The 23214-nt window shown below is 42.0% G+C and overlaps 1 protein-coding gene across 1 annotated transcript in view; it reads right to left on the bottom strand.

The window, feature by feature from the left end:
* The window catches only part of MED14 (mediator complex subunit 14), a 61700-nt gene extending 42661 nt beyond the window's left edge, over nucleotides 1-19039 (bottom strand). The window contains exons 1-12 of the mRNA XM_080583355.1: nucleotides 18670-19039; nucleotides 16846-16872; nucleotides 10315-10420; nucleotides 9450-9623; nucleotides 8561-8690; nucleotides 6316-6444; nucleotides 5847-5954; nucleotides 4844-4976; nucleotides 4161-4311; nucleotides 1889-2000; nucleotides 1075-1200; nucleotides 384-462 (exon numbers count right to left, since the gene is read on the bottom strand). Coding sequence (XP_080439481.1) covers nucleotides 384-462; nucleotides 1075-1200; nucleotides 1889-2000; nucleotides 4161-4311; nucleotides 4844-4976; nucleotides 5847-5954; nucleotides 6316-6444; nucleotides 8561-8690; nucleotides 9450-9623; nucleotides 10315-10420; nucleotides 16846-16872; nucleotides 18670-18851 — 1457 coding nt within the window. The 5' untranslated portion in view covers nucleotides 18852-19039. The remainder of the gene's footprint in view (nucleotides 1-383; nucleotides 463-1074; nucleotides 1201-1888; nucleotides 2001-4160; nucleotides 4312-4843; nucleotides 4977-5846; nucleotides 5955-6315; nucleotides 6445-8560; nucleotides 8691-9449; nucleotides 9624-10314; nucleotides 10421-16845; nucleotides 16873-18669) is intronic.
* Between the last annotated feature and the right edge of the window lie 4175 nt (nucleotides 19040-23214).

The raw sequence follows: 23214 nt of genomic DNA, 5'->3' as shown, positions 1-23214 counted from the left end.
GAGAAACAAGCAGAATTCAGCTGTAGAAACAGAGTGGAATAGAGGAGATGGAAAACGAGCATGGAAACAAAATGAGAGCCCCAGGAAGCAAGTGATCTGCTACTGACAAAGTGAGAAGACTTCACGCAACATGCGCATGCAGCAACACCTGAGGCTACACGCAACAAGGCAAACTAAAGAAGGACTATGGAATAACCTTCCAGCAAAACCAGAACTTCCTCCATCTATTTAGAGGAGACAGCAAATACTCAAATTTGCTTAGAACAGAGATGAAGGATATTCCCTACTGTGGCAAAGCACAAAGCCAAGCAAGCATGATCATCCAAAATACAAACACGGTGATTCATTCTGTGCAAACTAAATTAATTATACAAGTCACTTACTTGAGCTGCTGGAGCCAAGGAATTATACGTTTCATATCATCATTAACAGACTTCTCTATGTCATCCAGCGTCAGTTGATCTGTAAGAATATTAGGTGAGTAAATGATCTTAACATCTGTTCTTAAAACAGCAAACTTTTGACCTGTTAATGAAAATGTCTCATCTAATTTAACAACCACAATTAAGACACAGAATAGATGATCCATAATGCCTGTAGAACCAAAACAGTACGTTTTTATGCAATTACGTTAAAAGAATTAACTTTTCTCTTGTTTTTTTTTTTAAGGTCTTCTGAAACCTCAAGTTCGACTTGAACAATATCTCAAAATACTTTACATCATATTATGCAATTCTCAGTTAAGCCCATGTGAAATGACTGCATCCATTACCAGCACTGGCCAGGGATCATGAGCCATAAAGAACAATTGCAAATGATGCCTAACAATGCTTAAGTCTGTCCTGCTCTTAAAAGATGCTTAACTGAACTGTGGATCTTGAACATGAAGATCCACTTCTCCATTCCTCATAAACTCAAAGACCTATCTGATTAGTCAACATGCAGTGTTTATTTGCTTAACTCTTATTTACTTACAGAACTTCACAGATTTGACAGAACTGTTCACACAAAATAACCTCATAATACAGGGTTGTTGCAAGATATCAAATACAGCCTGTTTTTTCACCTACTTACCAGCACCATAGAGCATCAGTTGAAACATTCCAGAATGAAGATCGACAAAAACATGCAGACACTCTGATCGACCACATGGTTCCAAAATTGGAATTACAAGAGTTGGAAGAGCTGTCTCAATGAATGCTAAACAAAAAAAAAAAATGATGTTAATAATTTGACACAAAATTCAAGCTCATCATATTAAAACTCTGCCCATTATAAATAACACTCAAACCTGTTTGTTTTTAATAGGAACAATCTACTTCCAGCAGTCCTGAATTTAGTATGAGTATTTGCACATTATTACACTCAACATAAAGAGGGAATTGAATACAAGAATTTCTCTGTGAAAACAGTGCTAATAATAAACCAGCCAGAAGAAACAGACTAAATTTGAAGAAGTTTATAAATCCTTGAATAACTTTTAACTCGCTACTTCAAGATTATAGGTTCAATTTGAATCCCAAAGGTTTCAAAAGCAGTTAAAGCAAGGTCTCACCCCAAACCCATTCAAGATAGTGGAAGATTTGCTTTCAATTCCAAAGATCGACAAGTTTCACAACAGACAACTTTTAATCATTCTACCCAAAACATAATGCTCTATCAGCTTTATCTATTATGCTACACTAAAGGTAGATATTGTTGAATATTTTAATTATCAATGCATAATCATTTAATGCTAGGTCTTATTAATTCTGAACACACTGCCTTTTATTTTTGTTCATGTATTTTGTTCAAATTAATGGAAACACGAAAAAACAAGAAAAAGGGAAAACATTCCCAGGCATAAAGGGAAACAAACTAGAAATAACGTTCAGTAGAAAACACATACAATTGTCATTAACATTGTAGCTCTTAAGAATGGCTTTCAGCTCCTGGAGTTTCTGATGAGATCTCGCATGGACACTGTCTATCAGGAGTTTTTCTATTGATAGATGGTCAATCTGGTAAAAAAAAAAAAAAAAAAAGATACATATGTGAGCAAGTTCAAGTTTGATGCATAAGCTTTATGCACTAGCACACAAGAACAATGCTTAATAAAATGATCACTCTGGAATTAATTTGCTGAGAACTATGGTGAACCAAATACATTATTAACCTGAGTATTTGGATTGCTACAAAATACAACAAACTAACATGATGTTGCCTGTGCAGCATGTAGTGGGAGGGCTTTTGAGAGTAGAAGAAAATGTAAAAGAAAAGTTTTACAAACTATGCTGTTATCACTTCCTGTGCACACCTACTTGTTCTGGATAAAGGCTGGAATATTTTCCACCTTAGCATGTACCCATTTATAACTAGCCTAAGCTAAGGAAAAATAAACAAAACTCTGTTAGAATATGGTTGCCTCTACACACATCACAGAATCCTAGAATGGTTTGGTTGAAAGGACTTAAAGTTCATCTAGTTCCAAACTCCCCCCCCCGCCATGGTCAGGGATGCTACCCACTAGACCAGGATGTCCAAGGCCCCATCCAACCTGGCCATGAACACTTCCAGGGATGGGGCATCCAGAGCTTCTCTGGGCAGCCTGTGCCAGTGCCCCACCACCCTCAGAGTACAGAATTTCCTCCTTAACATCTAACCTAAAATTCCTCTCTTTTAGTTTAAAGCTATTAGCTACCCCTTGTCCTATCGCTACACTCCCTGACAAGGAGTCCCTCCCCAGCTTTCCTGTAGGCACTGGAAGCCCACTGTAAGGTCTCCCTGGAGCCTTCTCTTCTCTAGGCCAAACAACCTCAACTCTCTCAGCCTCATTTCGTAGATCTGTTCCAGCTCCAGCCCTCTGGTCCAAATACATACATAACTACAGCATGAAATATAACATACTAGTTTTAGTTTTGCTAATAGGGGTAACAATAAAGTGAAGATGTAGTGGCAGACTGTGAAAATGAGCTACCCTACTGAATCTAGGCATAATCTACAGGCTTGTTGCACTTCCAGCACTGAAGCTCATGTCACCAGCTTATATTCACTGTAACTGACTTGTGCAATCCTAATTAAAACATTTGCATTTATATCCATTCACATTAGTTAAGTTCTTTACATATTTTGCATAAGCAAAGCCACAGCTTACTACAGACCCTTTCTCTAGTTAATATCACAGTTTTGAAAACTGTTCAAGGTGAATTAAATCCAAATTTTATTCTAGCACAGGAGATAAATGCAGAAGTTTATACCAGCACAGAATTATGAAGACTTTCAGTACCTGCCTTCAGGTATACCAGAACAACCTTTGTCTAAAAGACTAGCTTTCCAAGACAAGGTCTTAATAAAATCAAATGTTTATTCATTCACAAGAATATTTCAACTCAGCAGCTGCTACCAGGCAAGTCACTGTCTTCACTAACAATTGACTACAGCTTCTGCTGCTACAACAAATTTTCAGTACACTGATGTATAGTAACCTACTTAGACATATGTTCGTCCCAGCTTTGTGTATTATCTTAAACAAATGAAATGCAACATGCTATCCACATCATTAAAGCTAAGATCATTATTCAAACAGTAGAGCAGCAGCATATAAACCATAACCAATAAAATTTCTAGGCTTTGAGCAAGTAGTTAAAGGGAGCCAGCATTAACATTGATAAATCTCAAATTTACAATGGCCTCATTAGTGATAACGTAAAACCAAGCTTTGAATAACCCTTGTAACAAGCAAACCACATTAACTTTTTTGTACATTTCCAAACCATAACATAAGACTTTCTAAACTGCTGGGGAGCCAGCTCAAGCCACATGGGGAAGCTGAGTTTCGGCAGAAGGTTACACAGCATCTCCAAGACAGGAAAGGGAAGAACTGGCTCCTTATGAAGTATTTCACACCAAGCACTAACCGTAACTGAAACTTTGCTGCTGTTCCCTCCCAGCCCCAGAATTTTGTCACCAGAGGTGGTATAAAAGGCACTGAAAAATAGGTGTAACTTTAAAGAAAGTGAAGACCACTGGTTTGTAACAACAATTTACAGTCACAACATAACACACTGTGACCTAGAGTAACATGAATGTAAATCTTAGTACTGCTCAGAATCAAAGCAGAACAAACGTTTTTAAGTTGCTGATTTATAAATCTAGATGACTATGGCAAAGCAAACTTTTACCTTCATGGCTCTTTCCATCAGTTTGGAATCACAGGCTGGCAGTGGAGGTTCATGAGATATTTGCAAGGGTTTTGAAACATCAGTCTCATCAATCTTAATAGTGACCTTATGAACAGAAGCAGTCCCTGTTTTCCTGCCAAGCACCTGTTGGCTTAAAATAAAGAGAAAAATTAAAACATGTAATTGGGAGTAGCAGGAAATATGCTTTCCAGTAGCTAATCCTTGATTCTGAGAGTTCTGCATAAATATTATGTAAGTTGAACTGAGAAAACATTTTAGTTTAACCTTTTAATGCAGAAAAGTTAGTAAACTAGACCCACATAAGTTTTAGATGGCTACAAATTCAACATAGGAATTGGAAGAGCCCTTGGATTATATATATATATATTTATTTTATCTAGTGTAAGTCAAGCAATAGCTATAGTGAAAGACTGACTAAAATTGTCCGTTTATTTATATATTCACATAAATACAAGCTGATTTTATGACTGCATCCACTGTTCTCATGTATACCACTCACTTCTTTGTAAGTACAGCAACACATTTAGGTACTTAATAACAGGAATCTCAGAGTCCCACGTCAAGGAGAAAATACAGTTCTGAAAATTCTGGCTCAAGCTGGGTAAATGAAAACACTCCTATTGCTTCATTTATTGTTAACAGCCCATTTTAGATCAACTTACTTCCAAACAGAGAGCGAGAGGCACTTTCCTGCATGGTATCGCTCCACTTGCACTAGGTCACCCCAGCGCTCTCGAATCAGCATTAGTGTTTGTGAATGCAAGACTTCCAACTGAAGCGCTAAGCAGAAGGAGTCTGAGGAATGGAGTTAAGAAAATAGAACACATCCAAAGAGTCTGTAAACTACATAAATCCATTTCTGTATGTTATCTAAATCCACTTGTCACAAAAGTCAGACGAGATGCTACCTGAAAACATACTAACAAACTAATCCGGAGATAAACACACATAAACAGAATCCAAGGTTTTTTTTGTTTGTTTTTTAACCTCTTACCTTGGACGTGTTGTTAGACAGGAGTGTCACAATAGCTTTGTTTCAGAGATTTCAATTCACCATTTTTTTTTGGAAAAGAAGATTACTAATAAAGAAATACAGTTCACCCTACAGTTACCACTAAGCCTAACCATCTACCACTAGCCATCTTCCATGGTCACCTGTAAGTAACACGACTGTTTTTGTTTCTGCAGAAACTGTTTCATTGAAAATGATTTCATATTGACAAATAATTTGTCCTTTGCATATAGAAAGGCACTGCACTATTTTCTGAACACGCTATATCCTATTTTATTTTTTGTACAGGTGCAATATAGTCAACGCACCACCATACTGTAGAACTACAGTTCTACAGGAAGAATTGTCAGCTCACACACCTTTAATGCAGCACTGTATTCCATCTCCAAAATCAGCACATGCAAACAGCTGCTGCTTCACTGACTTACTGTACAGCCTGATGTTTCAAGCACCTCACCTTTGTTAAGTGTGTAAAATAAATTTTTTTATATACGGGCAACTGAGAATAACATCTCCAAAGCCATCACTTTTTACTCTACTTCCAGACATTTCCCCTTAGCTTAATAGGGCATCCATCTTTCTTGACTTCCAGCTACTAGAAAGGGTAAGGCTACATTACACAACTTATTCAGAATCAACTTTCAGAAGGATACGCAGACAGCTGTACATGTCCTGAAGTGGCTTTTCATCAGCAAACAGCCGTGACTGGACCAACTGATGGATGAAGTTGATCTGCATACTGTGAACCAAGGCTCGACCATCTTTCATGAGTTAAAAATAATTCATAAGACATCAGGAATGCAGGTATTTTAAATAACAGATTATTTAAAAAATAAATTAATAAATTATAAAAAGAGACACAACTGTACCAAGCAATTGCCATGCTAGAACTTCTAACAAAGTAATGCAATCCTTGGTTTACTCTGAAAATTTTACTCAGTCTACCGTAACGTCACAGACTACTACTGGTATCAAAAGCATATAGCGTATGGTGAAAAATAGACATCTATATGCAGCTTCATTATCTCAAGTTGTGATACGCAAGACAGTGTATAAACAAGATTTGCTGTACCAGAGATAAACATCACATTAAAATTAAAATGTAAATATTATTATTATTACCACCAGTTTCCTTGTCTTCAACCAAAATTTCCAGTTTGAGAAGGCGCCAGGGGATGTCAGGGTCATCACCCATCACAGTCAAGGTGGCCTCAAACTCCCCCTCAACTCGGAATTTCACACGGCCATTGGCTAAGGAAGAAAAAAATGTTTTATTTTCCTCAGTCTTACAAGATGCCTTTTACATGAGCAGACAGTGATAGGAGTGAAGGGGTAATAGCTTTAAACTAAAGGAGGGGAAATTTAGATTAGATGTTAAGGATGAAATTCTTTACTCAGAGGGTGGTGAGGCCCTGGCACAGGCTGCCCAGAGAAGCTGTGGATGCCCCATCCCTGGAGGTGCTCAAGGCCAGGCTGGATGGGGCTTTGGGCAGCCTGGTCTGGTGGGAGGTGTCCCTGCCCATGGCAGGGGGGTTGGAACTGGATGTTCTTTAAGATCCCTTCCAACCCAAGCTATTCTGTGATAATATCAATGTAGTAGCTCCTGGCACTCACATGGATTCCTGTAATCTGTAAAGATTCCCTGTAATCTTTGCTCTGCTGCATATGTTTCTGTTCCACTCTGAAGACTTGACAGCTGCTATGTAACAGGACCAGCACCAATAAGCAGCATGGACAGAAGCACCCAACTGTCTTGCACAGCAGTACGTTAGTCAGGATAATTTAACATTTGTGCTACTTTAACACAGAGTAACATTGAGCTGACTGCTAACATGTGAAGTTACGTAAACAAAATGTCTACCTTAATTTTCCAATTCTTTGCTATCTCAATAACTAATACTTGAAGCAATATCCAAAAGAGGTTCACAAACAAAAAGTCCAGGCTAGCACTGGAAACACGTTATGTCACTGCAAACCATTTACTTAACATTAAGATATTTTAACGTCATTTTTATGTAGGGAAGATACACTTTTGCACAATTTATATGTATGCAGACAAGCAAAGATTATATACGCTATTTATGCAATTGACACGTATGTCCTTACACTTTTGTAAACACTGCTATCAGTTTTAAGAGCTGGGAACAAAGATGGCCAAAACTATGTAAGTTAGGTCATAAAGGGAATGAGTAGCAAAGCAGACTATTTGGCGCAAGTCATTAATATAAACTGTGGGTAAATCTTTTTAATCACCTAACAAAATATGTCATATATACACACCTTTACAATTCTTGAAATTTAGAAAAATTCCTACTGAAATTTTAACCATTTAAACTCAAAGTTGCAGATTCTGAAGCATACCAGACATGCTCTAAAAACAAAGTAAATCCAAACCAGAAACTACTAATCATTGAAATGTTAACTAAACAATCTGAAGACTCATTTACACTACAGTTAAGACAAAAAAAGGCTTTAATATTGGTATTGCAAGTGTTTACATAGGAATCAGTGAAAACTATTACTATGATTTTTCAGAAACAGCTTCAGTCTAGATCTGTGGGGTATGATTTATATGTGGCTAATTTTGTCTTAGTAAAAAATATGGACTAAGTCCACTCCAGACCTATTTTCTGTCTGTGATTCTGTAATAATCTAGTTTATAGCCACCCTGCCTGTAAAATAAAAAAAAAAAAGACAAAAAACGTCATCATAATGTCTATCACTACTTAGGCTAAATGAAAACAGAGATCTCAAAACAGATCTCTATAATTAAGAGATCTGGAGCTGCAATGAGCCACAGAACAAAATGTGTGCAGAAATATGAACAGATTTCATGCGTGAAGATGAATATCAAAACAGACTAAAAAAAGCAACATTTGAGTAACTTATTTAAGCTAAAATTCCAAGTTTCTACAAGAAACACCTAACAGTTTAATTATATTGCATTTTTAAAGTAACTTAAGGCAAAGCCGTCACATTGTTAGGTTTAACATGGACCAGGAAATGAGCATCTCTATTTGTTACAGTATTGTCTTAAAAGAAGGGGAGAACCTTTCATAATACACTTGTTGAAAGGGCAAGACAGTGTCTACAACCTTTTGCTACCACCTGCAAAAGATTTCTGTTTGAAAGTAAATATTTCAGAAAGATTCTGGGTGTCCTCATTTTTCAATACAGGAAAAGACATAATTTGACATGCAGAGACAAAATCCCAGTTTTATAGATCAAACATGCCTGATGATTGCCTAACAATCTCACTTCAGCTTTTAGCCTTTTTTTTTTTTTTAAAAAAAAAAAAAGCACTAAAGCAACAATTTTAAGTCAGTTGGAAACAAACTGTTCTTCAAGAAGTAATTCGAGTTCTTACCAACTGTAAGATTTGCCAACTGGGGAGGGAGATCTGTAGTCACTAGTCGATGTCGAAGAATCTGGTTTAGCTGATGAAGGGTGGTTTGCTTTTCACTCTTTGTAATTGGGTCAGGAGGGATAATTTTATCCTGTTAAAATAAACACGAAATAATCTACATATCTCAAACACATCTAATACATTACCAGAAGCAATGATGGAAACTAATCAGACCAGAAGTCTGAAAATATGAACACTACAAGCCATTACAGCTGAGGAAAGGTGTTTCCCTCTCCCCCCCCAGTTATTTACATTTCACCCGAGACTGATCATGGAATAAAACTGATCATCTTGGATCAGTCAAAACAATTCTTGGCCTTACAACAGGCTAAACTCATTTTTAAATACTAACAGTTGAAAGCCATTCCTTATCTGTAGCTATAAGTCTAAGTCACAGATACTGCTGTTTATATTTCTTCACAAATCTTCTTATTTTGCATTTAATCAGTAAGAAAAGGCAGCAACATTAAAGAGATGAGTGAGTAGTTCAGTACATTTCCAAATACAATATGCTATAGCCAAAACAGAGAATATCAGATGATCAGAATATCTAATTTTTACACCATGTTTTTCTGGGATGGTGTCTTAGCATGTACAAATAGATAAAGAATGAAAACTTGCTGTTATACTTACCCTAGAGCAGAACTAGTTTAAACTGAAAGAATGTTTTACTGGGAAAGGAAAACTTTTTGAAATAGGAAGCGCTCTGTCAGAAACTGACACTACAGAGACTTGGCATTATGCCTGTATTAAACTACACTTCCATTTGCACGTATCAGAAAATTAGTTTCATTAGCATGCATTTGACAGGGATCCCTCTCACCCCAAAACATATTGTAACATTATTTACCCTAATGCAGGTAGGCAGGCGTGGGTATGATCCAGTTGTCAGAACATCAATTGCATATGGGATAGCAAAACTAGGTAGACGAGCATGAACCAAAGCATCTCTAGCTAGAGATGCCAGACGATCAGCAGTGTCCACAAACAGAATGGCTTGCTGATCTAAAAAACTTGATATCATCTGTAGAAGACAAGGGGGAGGAAAAAGAATGTCAAAAAATCCACAAGTCGATGGCTCTTTACATTCAGCTCATCTAGAGCACATAGGACTGAGATGGTTCTATCCCTATCCGTTACTTCCTTCCCATTCAAGTAATCACTGTAAAACACTGTCTGTAAAACAAAGAATGAATGCTCTGGCCATTTCTTACATTCAGATGCTGAGGACACTTTAAATCTGCATGCCATTTCTGATGCTGCGGAGGATCTGTGAAGCCTCAGAGTTCTTTATCTGATGATTGCTACCGGAATGCTACCAAACTTGTTTGTCATCACTCCAGGCTTGGTGTTTGGTTTGCAACATTCTGGGCTTTACTCATATTTAACCAAGAACAGGATGAAAATGATAAGAACTAACACACTGAGATCGCCATCTTCCCCATCCTATCACCAAACCCCCGAGCACTCTTAGAAACTACGTGCAGACATGCCTTTTTCATTTGCTGCCACTGAGTTTTTGGGAACATGAACTGTTAAGAGACACTATTATAGATTTTTTTAATAGAAGGAAACTGGTTGTCACTTAGTATACATTTGCCTATGAAATACAAGTTTGGGTTTGTTTTAAACTTCCATAGCAAGGAAAAGTTAGAGTGTACCAAAATCCCACAGTACTAAAGATTATTCCATACCAAACTCTGTTGCTAACTTACCGCACATTTTTCCACCTTTCCAGCATTATTAGCCCATTTGACTAAGGCTAACAGACGAACAAACAGTTGACGAGTGCGGCTTGCAAACTGTACTATTTCTATTTTTCTGCAAAAACAAGAAACAAACAGACATTAAACCAGCATTCAAATAAATAAAAATTGCAATGATAAAGAATTATTTAGCTCACTATTTTGAGCATGTATACGCTAACAACGTGCAGAGATTCTAACCAGCCAAGACTGTCTGGGGAAACAAAAAAGCATACTCATATGAATTAATTACTAATTTTAAGAGAAACAATTCTCTAGTGAACTCAACATCATTATTTGTATACCTTTTGTGATTAAGTTTAAAGTAACAAGAGCAAGCGGACAAAAAGAACATTCCTCACCACAACGGATATTAGCCTCTACCAAACAGAACTTGTATCTCCTTCTGATCCTAACCTGTAAAATACATACTCGTAACACAGATAGAGTCTGTTCCTGCTAAGTGTTGGTGTAACGAGGTAAACCCTTTTGTGTAATACATAAAGCACAATCTGATTGTAGCAGGTGACTGTTTAGGCCAGAAGTACCACTAATACCATCTGGTTCAGTCTCTTGCATTACATACTATAAGCCTCATCCAAAAACTAGGGCATTAAGTCAATAACTTCTCTTCATTCCAGACTATGTATTTTAGAATGCCATCCAGCCCGATACGAATTTTTCATGTGATAGACAAGCTGCTGTGTAAGTATTGCTCTAATAGTACAGTAACTACAGTAATCAAAGCAAGATGTTAAAAATTTTTTAAGGTTAACAAAAACATAGTGGTATTTGGAAGATGACTACAGTGAGACTTTAGAATGTGAGAAATCTCCCCAAAAAATTAACCAGAGAAGTTGCTAAAATCTAGAAGTAGTTATGTCAACCCAACATCTGTGGTGAAAAAGCCATGACAGCAAGAAAAATTCAAACTCATGTTCCGTGGCTGGAAACCAAAGGGTATCCACAAAAAAAAAAAAACAAAAAAAAAAAACAACAGAAAAAAGCACTGCAATTTAATGACAAAAAATATTTTTAAAAGTACAGTGTTCCAGTAACTGCTTCATTAATACCACTATACGAAATTATAGAAGGCTTGTTACTTCTATTTGAGATAATCCAACTTCCATAATCATGGCTATCACGCCTAAATCACAATTGCACTGGGAATTCACATCCATCTACGCCTCTACCAAGAACCCAAAGAGTTTTTCCAATTTTTCTGTGTTCTTTCATTCTTCATTACAGATACAGAACCTTATGTTGGGTTGCATAAAAAAAATGAAATTGTTCAAGGAAGATAAAACTTCAGGAAAGAATACATTAACAAGTCCTATAAATGCAAAGCAGAGCACATTAAAAAGCTTTTTAGTGACCACATTTAAGAAACCCTTCAAAATAATTCATCTTTAATATAAACAAAAATCACAAATGCTTTGTTTCTAACAAAGTCTATTCCAATGAGCAGAAAGCTGAGCAGGTTTGGCAGAGGCCAGCTTGACTGAACAGGAAACCCCTGACAAAACAATGCAAATAGGAAGCACAAAGAAGGTGGGAGAGGGCAAAACACAAGAGCTGTTCAAGCATACAGCAACAAGTGTAGGAAAATCAGAACTCAGAAGCAAAACTAGCAACAGATGAAAGTCAACAAGGACTTCTATAGGCACATCAGCAGCAAAAGACTAAGGAAACGAAAATCCAGTGCTCAGCAGAGCAAGATACAATTGACATGGAAAAAGCCATGATACTGAGTACATTCTTTGCCTTGGTCTTTACTGCTAAGTTCTGATCTCAGATATTTCACATCCTTTAGCCTAGTGGCATCGTATGGGGGAGTGAAGCATTAGCTACAGTAGAAGAATACCAGGTTAAGGACCACTTAAGCAAGCCTGAAATACTGAAGTCCATTGGAGCAGACGGGCTGCATCCAAAAGTGCTGAGGGAATTGACCCGTTCCACCGTAAAGTAGCTCCGTAATTTTCAAAAGGCCACAGTGATGAGGTCTTAATGACTGGAAAAAGGCAAACAACACGCCAGCCTTCAAGAAGAAGGATTCAGGGACCTATGTGCCAGTCAGCCTAAGCTCAGTTAACAAGACATATTATGTAGAAAATCTTTCCAGAAGCTACGTCCAGGTAAGCAACAATCATGAAAGCAGTTTGGGAACCGTCAGTGCAGATCTGCCAAGGACAAACCATCCCTGAACAACACAATTGCCTTCCACAGGATAGCCAGCTCCGTGATCAAGGGGAGAGCAAGAGATGTATTTACAATGCCTTTTCCACAGCTTTTGACAAGACCACCCGTAGTATCCTTGCAGCCAAGTTGGTAACACATGAAATATATAAGTGCCAGACATGAAAGCCTGACTGGCTGCCAGCTGGATTTCCTTAATGGTGGTTACTACTTATCTTCCTTAAGGGTCAACACTAGGGCCAATACAACTTCACACTTCCATCAACAACCTGTATGATGTGAAGGAAAGCACCCTTTGAGAACTTGCAGGTCATGTCAAACTGGACAGAGCAAACAAAGGACCTCAGTTGGACAGAGGAATTGGTTGACATGAATCTGTACTGGGTTTACTTGGCAAGGAACTGGTAGCAAGGAGGGTGCAGGGGTGGCCTCTGTGAGCAGAGCCCAGCAGCTGCCCCATGTCAGAGCAGAGCCAGCTCCAGACAGCTCCAAAGGGACCTGCTGCTGGCCAGAGCCAGGGAGCGACGCTGGGTGGGACTCTGGGAGAGCAGATTTAGGGAAGGGAAACAACGCCATGCAACAGCAGCTGGGGGAGGGGTGAGAAATTGTGAGGGAAGCAGCCCTGCAGCCCCCCAGGTGAGTGCAGCAGGAGGGCAGGAGGTGCTCCAGGCAGGCAGCAGCAGTTCCCCTGCGGCCTGTGCAGGGAGAGGCCCCCGGTGGAGCAGGCTGTCCCCCTGCAGCCCATGGGTCCCACACGGAGCAGATCTCCACGCCGCAGCCCGTGGAGGAGCCCACGTGGAGCAGGTGGATGTGGCCTGGAGGAGGCTGCGGCCCATGGAGAGCCCCCGCAGGAGCAGGCCCCGGGCCGGAGCTGCAGCCCGTGGAGAGGAGCCCACGCAGGAGCAGGGGGTCTGGGGGGAGCTGCCGCCCGCCCGTGGGGGACCCGTGCTGGAGCAGTTTGCTCCTGGGGGATGGATGGACCCCGTGGTACGGAGCCGTGTGGGAGCAGTGCTGGAAGAGCTGCTGCCTGTGGGCAGCCCCCGCAGGCTCAGTTCGGGAAGGACGGCATCCCGTGGGAGGGACCCCACAAAGCGTCAGGGACTGACCCCAGCCCCCATTGCCCGTTCCCCTGTGCTGCTCGGGGGGAGGAGGTGGAAGGTGGTGAATGGAGGGGGAAGGTGGTTTTGTTTTGCTTTTAGTTTCTCTCTGTTTTAGTCTGCTAGTGATAGGCAATAAATTTCTCTAATCTCCCTGTGCTGAGTCTGTTTTGCATGTGACAATAATCGGTGAGTGATCTCCCCGTCCTTATCTCAACCCTTGAACCCCCTCCATTGTATTTGCTCCCCTTTTTCATTCAAGGAGGGGGAGTGAGAGCATAACCATGGTGGAAGTCAGCTGCCCAGCAGGGTAAAACCACCACAGAACCTCATGAGGCAAAGAAAACATGCAAAGCCCTGTATGTGTAACCAAACAACCTCATGTAACCGCAGAGGCTGAAGACGATGCAGCAGCTGGGCAGATATGCAGAAATGGACCTGAGGGTCCTTGTGGACAGGTGAACAGGCATCAGCAACGTGCTCTTGCAACAACAGCAGGCTGTATTAGCATAAACCCAGCCTAGCTCAAGGGAAGTGATTATTTGCCTTGAGTCAGCACTTGTCAGACTGCATCTGAAGCACTATGCCCAGTTTTAACTCCCTAGCCTAGAAAAATTATCACCATACCACCATACAGAAGTATGGTTAGGGGCTAGAACACATGAGAAACAAAGAGCAGCTGAGGAAACTGTGTTCGCATTTGCTGAAGTGAAGGTTACAGTGAGATACTCCTGCTGTCTTCAAATATCTAAAGGGGTGTTATAAGATGGACATAGACTCTATCAAAAGGATAAGGAAAGACAGCCACAAACTACAACATGGGAACACTACTTATATATATTAGGAAAGCAAAAAGAATAATAATAAAAAAAAATACCAAAACCACAATGAGTTAGTCAAAGACTGAAGCAGGCTGCCCAGAAAGATTGCAGGAATTCTATCCTTGAAGATATTAAAACTCAACTGGACATGACTCTGAGCAAACTGAACCAACTTTGAAACTGTCTTTTACTTCAGGCAGAGGTTTGGGCCAGATATCTCTGAAGCACCTTGCAAACCAAAATTACGTATGCCTACGAAACAAGTGAAAAAGCAGCCATTTTGTCATTAAGGAATGAAAAATAAGTGTTTCACAAAAAATAGGCAATTGTGCTGCTGTTGAAGTTATGAATAACCCATTTTTACAACAGTTCTGAACTTGGTTCTCTTTAAAAATCTTCTCATGTGGATGATATCCTTTCCTGCAAATTTGAGAAAGTAACAGACTGGTTCACTAACTAGAGGGAAAAAAAAGAGGGAAAATTCTAGGTTTTAGGAAAACTGTGTTTATATAGTTGTTGGAAGAATAGTAACAGGAAGTGTTTGTTGACAAACACAGGCATAAGGTTCTACCTTCCATTTGCCAACAAAAGAAGACAGGGCCTTGCAAAGGCATTGTAATCCAGGTTCCAGTTAAAAATCTTATACAGGCATTACTGTATTTAGAAAAACAATTTCACATGCATTACACTATTGGAGGATAAAGGAAAAGATGACAGTACTGAGCAAAACAGTTGCTAATACCAAGAAGAAACTCCCTGGATTTTCCCTAGAATTCAACATTATTTTACACCACATTATGGTTTTTAATCCAATTGCTTTCTCGACAGAAAAAGACTTCAAGGGTGATTTATTCCTATCAGTGATAATTATGCTAATAAATGATGCTTTGCAAAGAAAAGCCGATATTATATTAATATTCATAATTTTCTATCAGTTTTTCTTTTCATAGCTTCTCTTAGCTTGGCACCGTAGTAAAGAATTTAGATTTTATGTGAACTTTATTAGAGGATAAGATCATCACATCTTCATCAAAGTATGTATGCCATGTCCCTAGGCTAGCTTCAAGAAACAGTGCTTAAAGCACAGCTACTGCTGCCATTGCAGCTCTCAAAGTTAGGAAAAAATAGAATAATTTGGGTAGTTAAGCCATCCCCCTTAAGAGATGTCCTTCGGAGCTGGAAAGCCATTTCATCAAGAAGAGCTAAATAAGTCAAAGTTAACATGGATGCAAACATTTAGCTTCAAGATGCTTTCAGCTGCAGGACATCCTCTGTGACCATTCAAGACAGTCTTAATAGAATACAGGTAAAAGAAAATAAGCCAAACATGTTACTTCAACCCTGTGTGCCCCACGCAGTAGGGAAGCCCCCACGTGAGTAAGAGGGAGCTCTGGACCCAAGCCAAATGTCATAGCTTCAGTAAATATGGTGAAATTTTTCAATACAAATAGATTGTTTTTCTTTATAAAATATTATGCATAGGAAAAGAAAAAGGAGGTGCAAGGAATCATCCCAGGTTATGATTTTCTGAAAACGGGATCAATTTCACAACAGGTTATGAGAGTTTCGGAAAATTTGAGATAATTGATTCAATAATGATCCTGGTACACGGAATTCTTTATTGGCATTCTTAGGAATATCATTGCTGTTATATGTCTCCAAAGAAAATTAGGTCAATAAGAGTGTTAATGCAAATAATAAAGGAAAGTTTATTCAAAAGAATAAATAATATTTCATAAAATTTATTCAAAGAGACAAAAAGCAAATCAAGTTCATTGATCTTTGGGAGAGGGGATGGTGGACATTCTGAAAAGGAAGGCCTGTTCTGCTCTCTTACACTTGCTTTCTAATAATCTTAATAATGCAAAACCACACAGAACAGGTAAAGAACATGGCTCTCTTAAATGGTATCTTATGATAAGAAAGACAGGTAACACAGGAAAAGGCAGAAAAGAAGTTTTTACCTTGTCTCCATTGCTGAACTGCTACTTCTGATCAAAATGTTTCTTTATCACACTAACTAGAATCTATTTAGGTTCTCCAGCTCCCTTTCATGTTAGATTTACTGTCACTTCACTGCCATTAAGAGAAAAATGCCCTTTAACAGATTTCACCTATTATAACAACAACAGCAGGTTACCGAACTGTGCAAAAAAAGAGCCCCAACCCCCCCCCCCCCCCCCCAAAAAAAGAAAAAGTATTGTCATCGATGCTGAGGAAAATCTTGGAGCTATGCAGTGACAGCAAGACAATCAAGGCTTATTTCTTGCATAAAATCTAAAATTAGGAAAAAGATATTTTATTGAAACAGTTCTATACTGATCTTAACATCCCAAACAAAATTGTGTATTTTAACAGGCATTACAGACGGTCTTATCATAACTCACCTTTCCATATCAGTCTTTCTTGGTAATCTGCATTAAAAAAGGAAAAAAAAAGCGTATTACCTATTGTTCCATTATATTTCATACCACTACAAAAGAAATTTTGTTAGTAACCTTCAGCTAAGTACATGAAGAACTTACACATACCTATAAAGAGCATTTCAAAGTTTCTACAATTGCAGATGTTTCCTAAATACAGTGAAATTGCATGTTTGACATCTCTAGAAAGCAGTCTAGTTTAGGCAGTGAGGGATGGGCAGCGGGGAGAATCAGGTGTGCAACGGTAGCGCTGGTACCTGCTGGAGTCCTGTACCGGTTAAAGTGGAACTGGCCAAATGAATTTAAGAGCTTGAAGAACATTTAAGTCTGAAGACTTCTGCTGAACCAGGAGAGCCACACGTACAGTACCACTACCTGCGCTTCACAATTTATGATTCTCAGTAAGCATCCGTGGCAAGCGTTAATTAATTCATAGTAGCAATCCTAGATCATCTACAGCGGGTGTTAAATTTGGCTGCTTACTGACTCGCCTGAAGTGAGTTTCTCTTCCATCAGTCTCGAAGGGAAAAATGCTATGCTCCAGAGCTTTATCAGCTACCTGTACGACAGATACTGCTGCGGAGAGAGGACTGTATTCCCGTAAACCATAATGTTATGGAGATGTTACAGGCACCTCGTTTCAGTTAGTTTTCATTCCAGGACTAGGCTGGTGCTGGTAAAGGAGCAAGAACTCATTTTGTTGGAAGGAAGAATACTTTCCAGACAGGCTTTTTATTAGCCATATCCATACTTTATAGGGAAATACAGTAGAAAACTCTAGCTCACTTCACTTTTGGAGCAGGCATCATGTAGCTTATAAACTACCTGGTGAACCAAAGTGCTGAAAGCATTTTCCATGTGTTCCTCACACTATCTAATTTACTTTGTACCTTAATTACACTCAAGTCAAAAGAACCAGTTCCACACCATCAAACAAGCATAGAAGACATCAGAGGCACACGCTCCTACAAGAACGCGTACAGAATCAATTGCTGCCTGCAGATACCGTAAGCATACAGGTGAGATACTGACTAACATTAGGAAGCTTTTTCCAAAGTAAACTAAAACTCCTTGTCTCTTCTAGAGTTTGAACGCTCTTAACCCCAAGTAAGCAAAACTTTGTTTGCACACTCGCCAGCTATGGTGATTTACAAGAACTATACGTGTTTTTTTGTCTCCCTTTTGCTCTGTGTGTCACATCTTAAAACATACACAAACCTCACAGGCATCTCTAAGGTTAAGCAAACTAAAAGAGAAGGAGGCTCGCTCACTGTCAGAATGCTTTCAGGAAAGTTTTCCTTGGCCCAAAATCATTCCTTTGTTTTGCCACTTCAAACACAACTACATTAACACTACAGACTGTGAAGCAAACATAAATATTTCCTTTTCCTCCCAAACAACCAAGTGCTGTTTTAAGGAGCGCTTAAGTAACTCCAAGAGCTGCGGCACCTGAAAATGCCTCAGATAATGCCTCAGTTTCAGGTGTTTCATGTATTTTGACGTCAGTAGGAACACCACGGCTGGGCTTTCTGGCCGTCCCGTGGGGTCAAACTCGAGCATTAAGACCACGGTGTCTACTCGGATGCTCCGCATCCCCCGCGGTGCTTCCCCCTCTTTACGCCAGGGCGCTCCCCAGCTTCCCCCAGACCCCCGCACACCGCCCGGTGCGAGGCAGGGCTGCACGAACCGGGCACCTCCGGGGGCGGCAGAGGGGCGAGGAGCCCCGGAGCCCCCCGGGGCCGGGACACAACGCGGCGGGGAAGGAGGGGGGGTCTCGGGGGCACTCACAGGTCTGCCAGCACGGTGAGCTCGGCGTACGTGCGGTGCAGGAGGAAGTCGATGAGGGTGCTGAGCCGGTACCCGGGGCTGGCGGCGGCTGTCACGGCGCCGGGGGCCGGCGGGGCCGGTGCTGAGGCGGGGCCCCCGCCGGCCGGCACCAGCTGGTTGCTCTCCAGCTGCACCGGCGCCATGGCGGCGGCGGCGGCGCCTCGAGCCCGGGCAGGAGCGAGCTCGGCGGCCCGGGGGCCGAGGAACCGGGGGCCGGGCCGGGCCGGGGGGCGGCGGTCGGCGGGGAGGGGAGCGGAGCGGGGCGGGCGGCGCTCACAGCCCGCCGGGCGCAGGGGCCGCCGCCATCTTGGCGGCACGGAACCGGAAGCGAGGGGCCGAGGCGGACCGGAAAGAGAACCGCTCCGGCACGGCCGGGGGCGGGGGGGGCGCTCCGGGGACGGGGGGGGGGGGAGCCTCCGCGGGGGGGGGGGGGGGGGGGGGCGGGGCCTCGGCGAGGGGGCGGGGCCTCGGCGAGGGGGCGGGGCCTCGGCGAGGGGTGGAGCCTCCGGGAGGGGTGGGGCCTCGGTGGGGGGGGTGGAGCCTGAGGGGGCGGGCGGTTGCGGCCGTTGGCGGTGGCCGTTGCGGGGAGCTCGCGCCGCCGCTGAGCCGTTGGGGCGGGGCCGCCTGAGGGGAAATGGCGCCGCGCAGGGGGCGGGGGGAAGATGTGTGGGGAGAGGGGGAGCCGGGCTGCTGGGCGCTGGGGGGGTGTCGGTGCTCAGCGGGGGGAGCCTTTCCGAGGCGCGTTGGCGTGTTTCTGGCTTCCCCAGCAACTGGTGTTTTTTGGGGTGGGGGAGAAGGAACCGTGAAGAAGTGAGCGTGCGGTGTTTGTGTGCTGGTTGCCAAAGCGCGCTGGGTAAGGAAGGGAGCGGTGTACATCCCGGGGGGGGAGGGGGGGGGGTTCGTTAGCGGCTCGCTCGAGTGTTAAACCGTAAATTCTTGCCGTGTGACTACAAATAGATCCCCAAAGTAGGCGTAATACAGGCAATAAATACCCAAACCTTCAACAGGTATTAAAACACTGCCACTTCTTCAAGTTTTTTAAAAGAAATTCCACTTGTTTTATAAAATGCAGACTTTTAAAAATCTCTTCTTACTGATCTCTTTTCAAGAGGACAGTAAGCAATAAAAGGCAACGTTGTTACTATTTTTTTCCAACGTGAGAAATGTGTAATCAACAGTTTAATCAAAAAAATAAATATGCATCTAGGCCAGGAGCGAGAAGAGTCAGTTATGTTCCTGCAGGGAGTGCTCATTGCGCCAGGTTATGAGCCAGTTGCCAGCGGACAAGGAGCAGCTTCGCTGGCAGGCGAGCTCTGCCATAACCACTGTGGAATCACAGAATCATTAGGGTTGGAAAAGCCCTCCAAGATCACCTGGTCCAACCATCCCCCTACCACCACTGTCACTCACTAAACCATGTCCCTAAGCACCACGTCCAGCCTTTCCTTAAGCACCTGCCCAGGGACGGTGACTCCACCACCGCCCCGGGCAACCCGTTCCAATGCCTGACTGCTCTTTCTGAGAAGAAATGTCTCCTCATTTCCAGCCTGAACCTCCCCTGGTGCAACTTGCCATTCGCTCTAGCCCTATCACTAGTTACCTGCGAGAAGAGGCCAACCCCCAGCTCCCCACACCTTCATTTCAGGTAGCTGCAGAGAGCAATAAGGTCTGCCCTGAGCCTCCTCCAGACTAAACAACCCCAGTTCCCTCGGCCACTCATCAAGGCAGTACGTTGAGCAAGGCAGGCTGGCTCTCCGTCCTGTGCATCCACCTGGAGCAGAGTGTGGTTTAGGAAGGGGCTGGATTGTTACAGGGGTGAGCTGTGCCAGCCCCATTACTTGGTGCTGTGCTCTGCAAAAGCTAATTCGGTAGACTGGTTCAGTGGAAATGAGACAGATGTACAATCCTTAGACTGGCAGGTGGGTGCTGCTGGTTGTTTGGGAATTTTTTTATTCCTAAAACCCTTAAAATATATTCAGAGCTACGTTTTACTCCTCCTTTACCCCCAATACAGGTGAAAGAAATGCCTGCTTTGTGCTGTTAAAATTATAAAGGACGGAATGATTAATACTATTGGGATTATGTTGTGATGCAAACAAGTGTGTTTTGCTTGGTGTGTATTGAAAGTTCTTGACAAGGTGTGTTTTCCCAAATGTATGAAAAACATTTTCCCCCTCTATGTGCATGAATAAATGCCATGTACCCATTTTACGGCCAACTAGTTGCATTACTGAAGAAAATGCCAACTTCAACATGCACCGGAATGTGATTAGGCTGTGTATTATAAGACCTATAACTTAGAAATACAGGCTCTTTTTTATTGTTCTTTCTCCTTCTTCCCATCTCTTCTCTTACAATTTAGTCCAGAATAAAATTCCCATTGATTTTAGTGGTGCAGGCTGAGACTTTTTGATGAGGCAGGTGGAAAATCATGATGGGATCTGACTTTGCCCCTGTTAGAGCTGTTCCTCTGGTCCTGGTGAATTCTCCAGCTTTTCTGGAGAGGGGCTGAAGGAAGCTGCCTTTCTCCATTCCTCTTGGAGAGGAGAAGGTTGATCAGAGCTGCTGCAGGGATCACACTGAGCTCTCCTCTCACGTGGCTGCCGAGGAAAAGAGCTCTTGGTATTGTTTTCAGGGAATTGAAGCTCAAGGCTTGTGCTTGTGGGCAGACAACAATGGTGCTGTTGGGAGACTCTGCAAGATTTGTTGTTTTGACAGTGAGCTGGAGATGAATGTTAGGAGCTCAAAAATCGAGTGACTGGCCTACATAGTACTCATGAAAAAAGAAACATACGTATATGTGGTTTTGCTTCTCGTTGCCTTTCTGAGGTTGGCAGCACTCACACTTCTTATGCTACCACTTCTAAGAAGAACGAGCATTGTATCTAAACTCAAAACCCCACCTTAAAGAAAGTGGAAATAGGTTTCACAAGTCTTTTGGGGTGGCAAAGGCAAAACTATAGGAGGGAGAAAGCACGGGCTGTTGGGGTTACTGTAAAGAGTACCAGTTTTTGGGGGGGGAGAGAGGACTCTGCACAGCGTTCTGACAAGGACCTGATGAATTGCACAGCAGTTAGGGAGACTGTAGATAACCTGTGTATAGTCTACCGCTCTCCCTAAGGTTGATGAACAGAGTTTTGGATTTATCAAGTTCTAAAAAAGGACAACAAAGCTTCAGTTCTGACTGGGGCTGTTGTTTCCTGCAATCTCACAGATACTCAATTTCTTAACATTTAATTTCATGAATGGAAAATGGTATATCTGGTTACGGACTGCAGTTGTGGACTGCTGATCAGGCCTGCACTCGTTATCTCTGCAAATTTTTTGCTTGTAGATAGCAAAATGTTTTAATATTTCAAGATAAATAACATTCTCTAGACGCCGTTCTCCAAATAAAAAAAATGGACTCCCGATACAATATAATGGTGCATTTAAGCAGAATAGTCAAGCAGAAGCAATGAAAAAGGATGAAAATTAATCCAAATTGTATTCTTTGGTACAGTAATATGTATCTTGGGAGATTGATTGGGAATTAAAGAATTTTGCAGTTAGCAAGTGTAAGAGGATAACTCGGCATAAGATATAATCTGATTTTATTTGACAGGTGTAGTTTATTTTTCTGTTTATAGTTAATCAACTGTAGTTGGTCTGTTTCTGTAGTGCCTTGTTACTGTGAACATGGTAGTTTACTGAAACTTCTGAATCTGCTGTTGAATAATTTAAAAGCAGTGAAATTTTAACAGTCCAGTATTATTGCTGTGCTTTCCTGTTGTTTTTTTTTCCTAAGAGAGAAGTAGTGCCCATCTGTGGGGAGGAGAAGGATGACTGCGTTCACGTGGTTTTTTCAGCCCAGTTAAAGACAGATTTCTACGGTATTTTCATTTGTATCCATTCTCTTAATTCAGCAGTTTTCAATTTTCTGCCATGTAAAGCCGACAACAAATTTTCTAGCAGGAATGGGATGAAACCGGACCAGGTGGGCCCATGCATGCAGTTGTGCCTCACCTTGGGCTTTCTGCAGACAGGCAGTGCCTTACACGCTCACACAGCACACTGCTGGGACCTGTGCCCAGCTCTGCAACCTCCTGGAGTGCAGGGCAGGGCTGGACACTGTATTTAGCGTGATGCTCAGCTCTGCCTGGCTCACATGGAGCACAGGCAAGGTGTTAGTGCTGCAGGGGAGCCAGGGGACGTGCCTGGCAGGAAAGTCTGCTACGCACACAGGGAAAAAAAAGCGATGCCCTCACAGGGCACTGCGGTCTGTCCCCTCGTGGCGGAACAGGCCAGATCAACCACTGTGATGGCTGGCACCCCACAGAAAAAGTACCTGAAAGACATGGGGAAGCATTTCCCAGCAGAGGCTTCATTCTGCTCACGTGCCTTTGTTAGGTGTGGTTTTCCTCCTCCTGTCACCAGCGTAGCTGGCTTGCCTACAGCCCTTGCCTAGATGCAGCGGAGCCCTGCCGGTTTACGGCCTGACGGAAACGCGCTCAGCCAGCTGCCAGC

This window comes from Anser brachyrhynchus, assembly GCF_964034855.1.
Source record: "Anser brachyrhynchus genome assembly, chromosome: 1".
Taxonomy (NCBI): Eukaryota; Metazoa; Chordata; class Aves; order Anseriformes; family Anatidae; genus Anser; species Anser brachyrhynchus.
The sequence above is the reverse complement of the archived record's forward strand: the minus strand, read 5'-3'. Positions and strand labels throughout refer to the sequence as shown.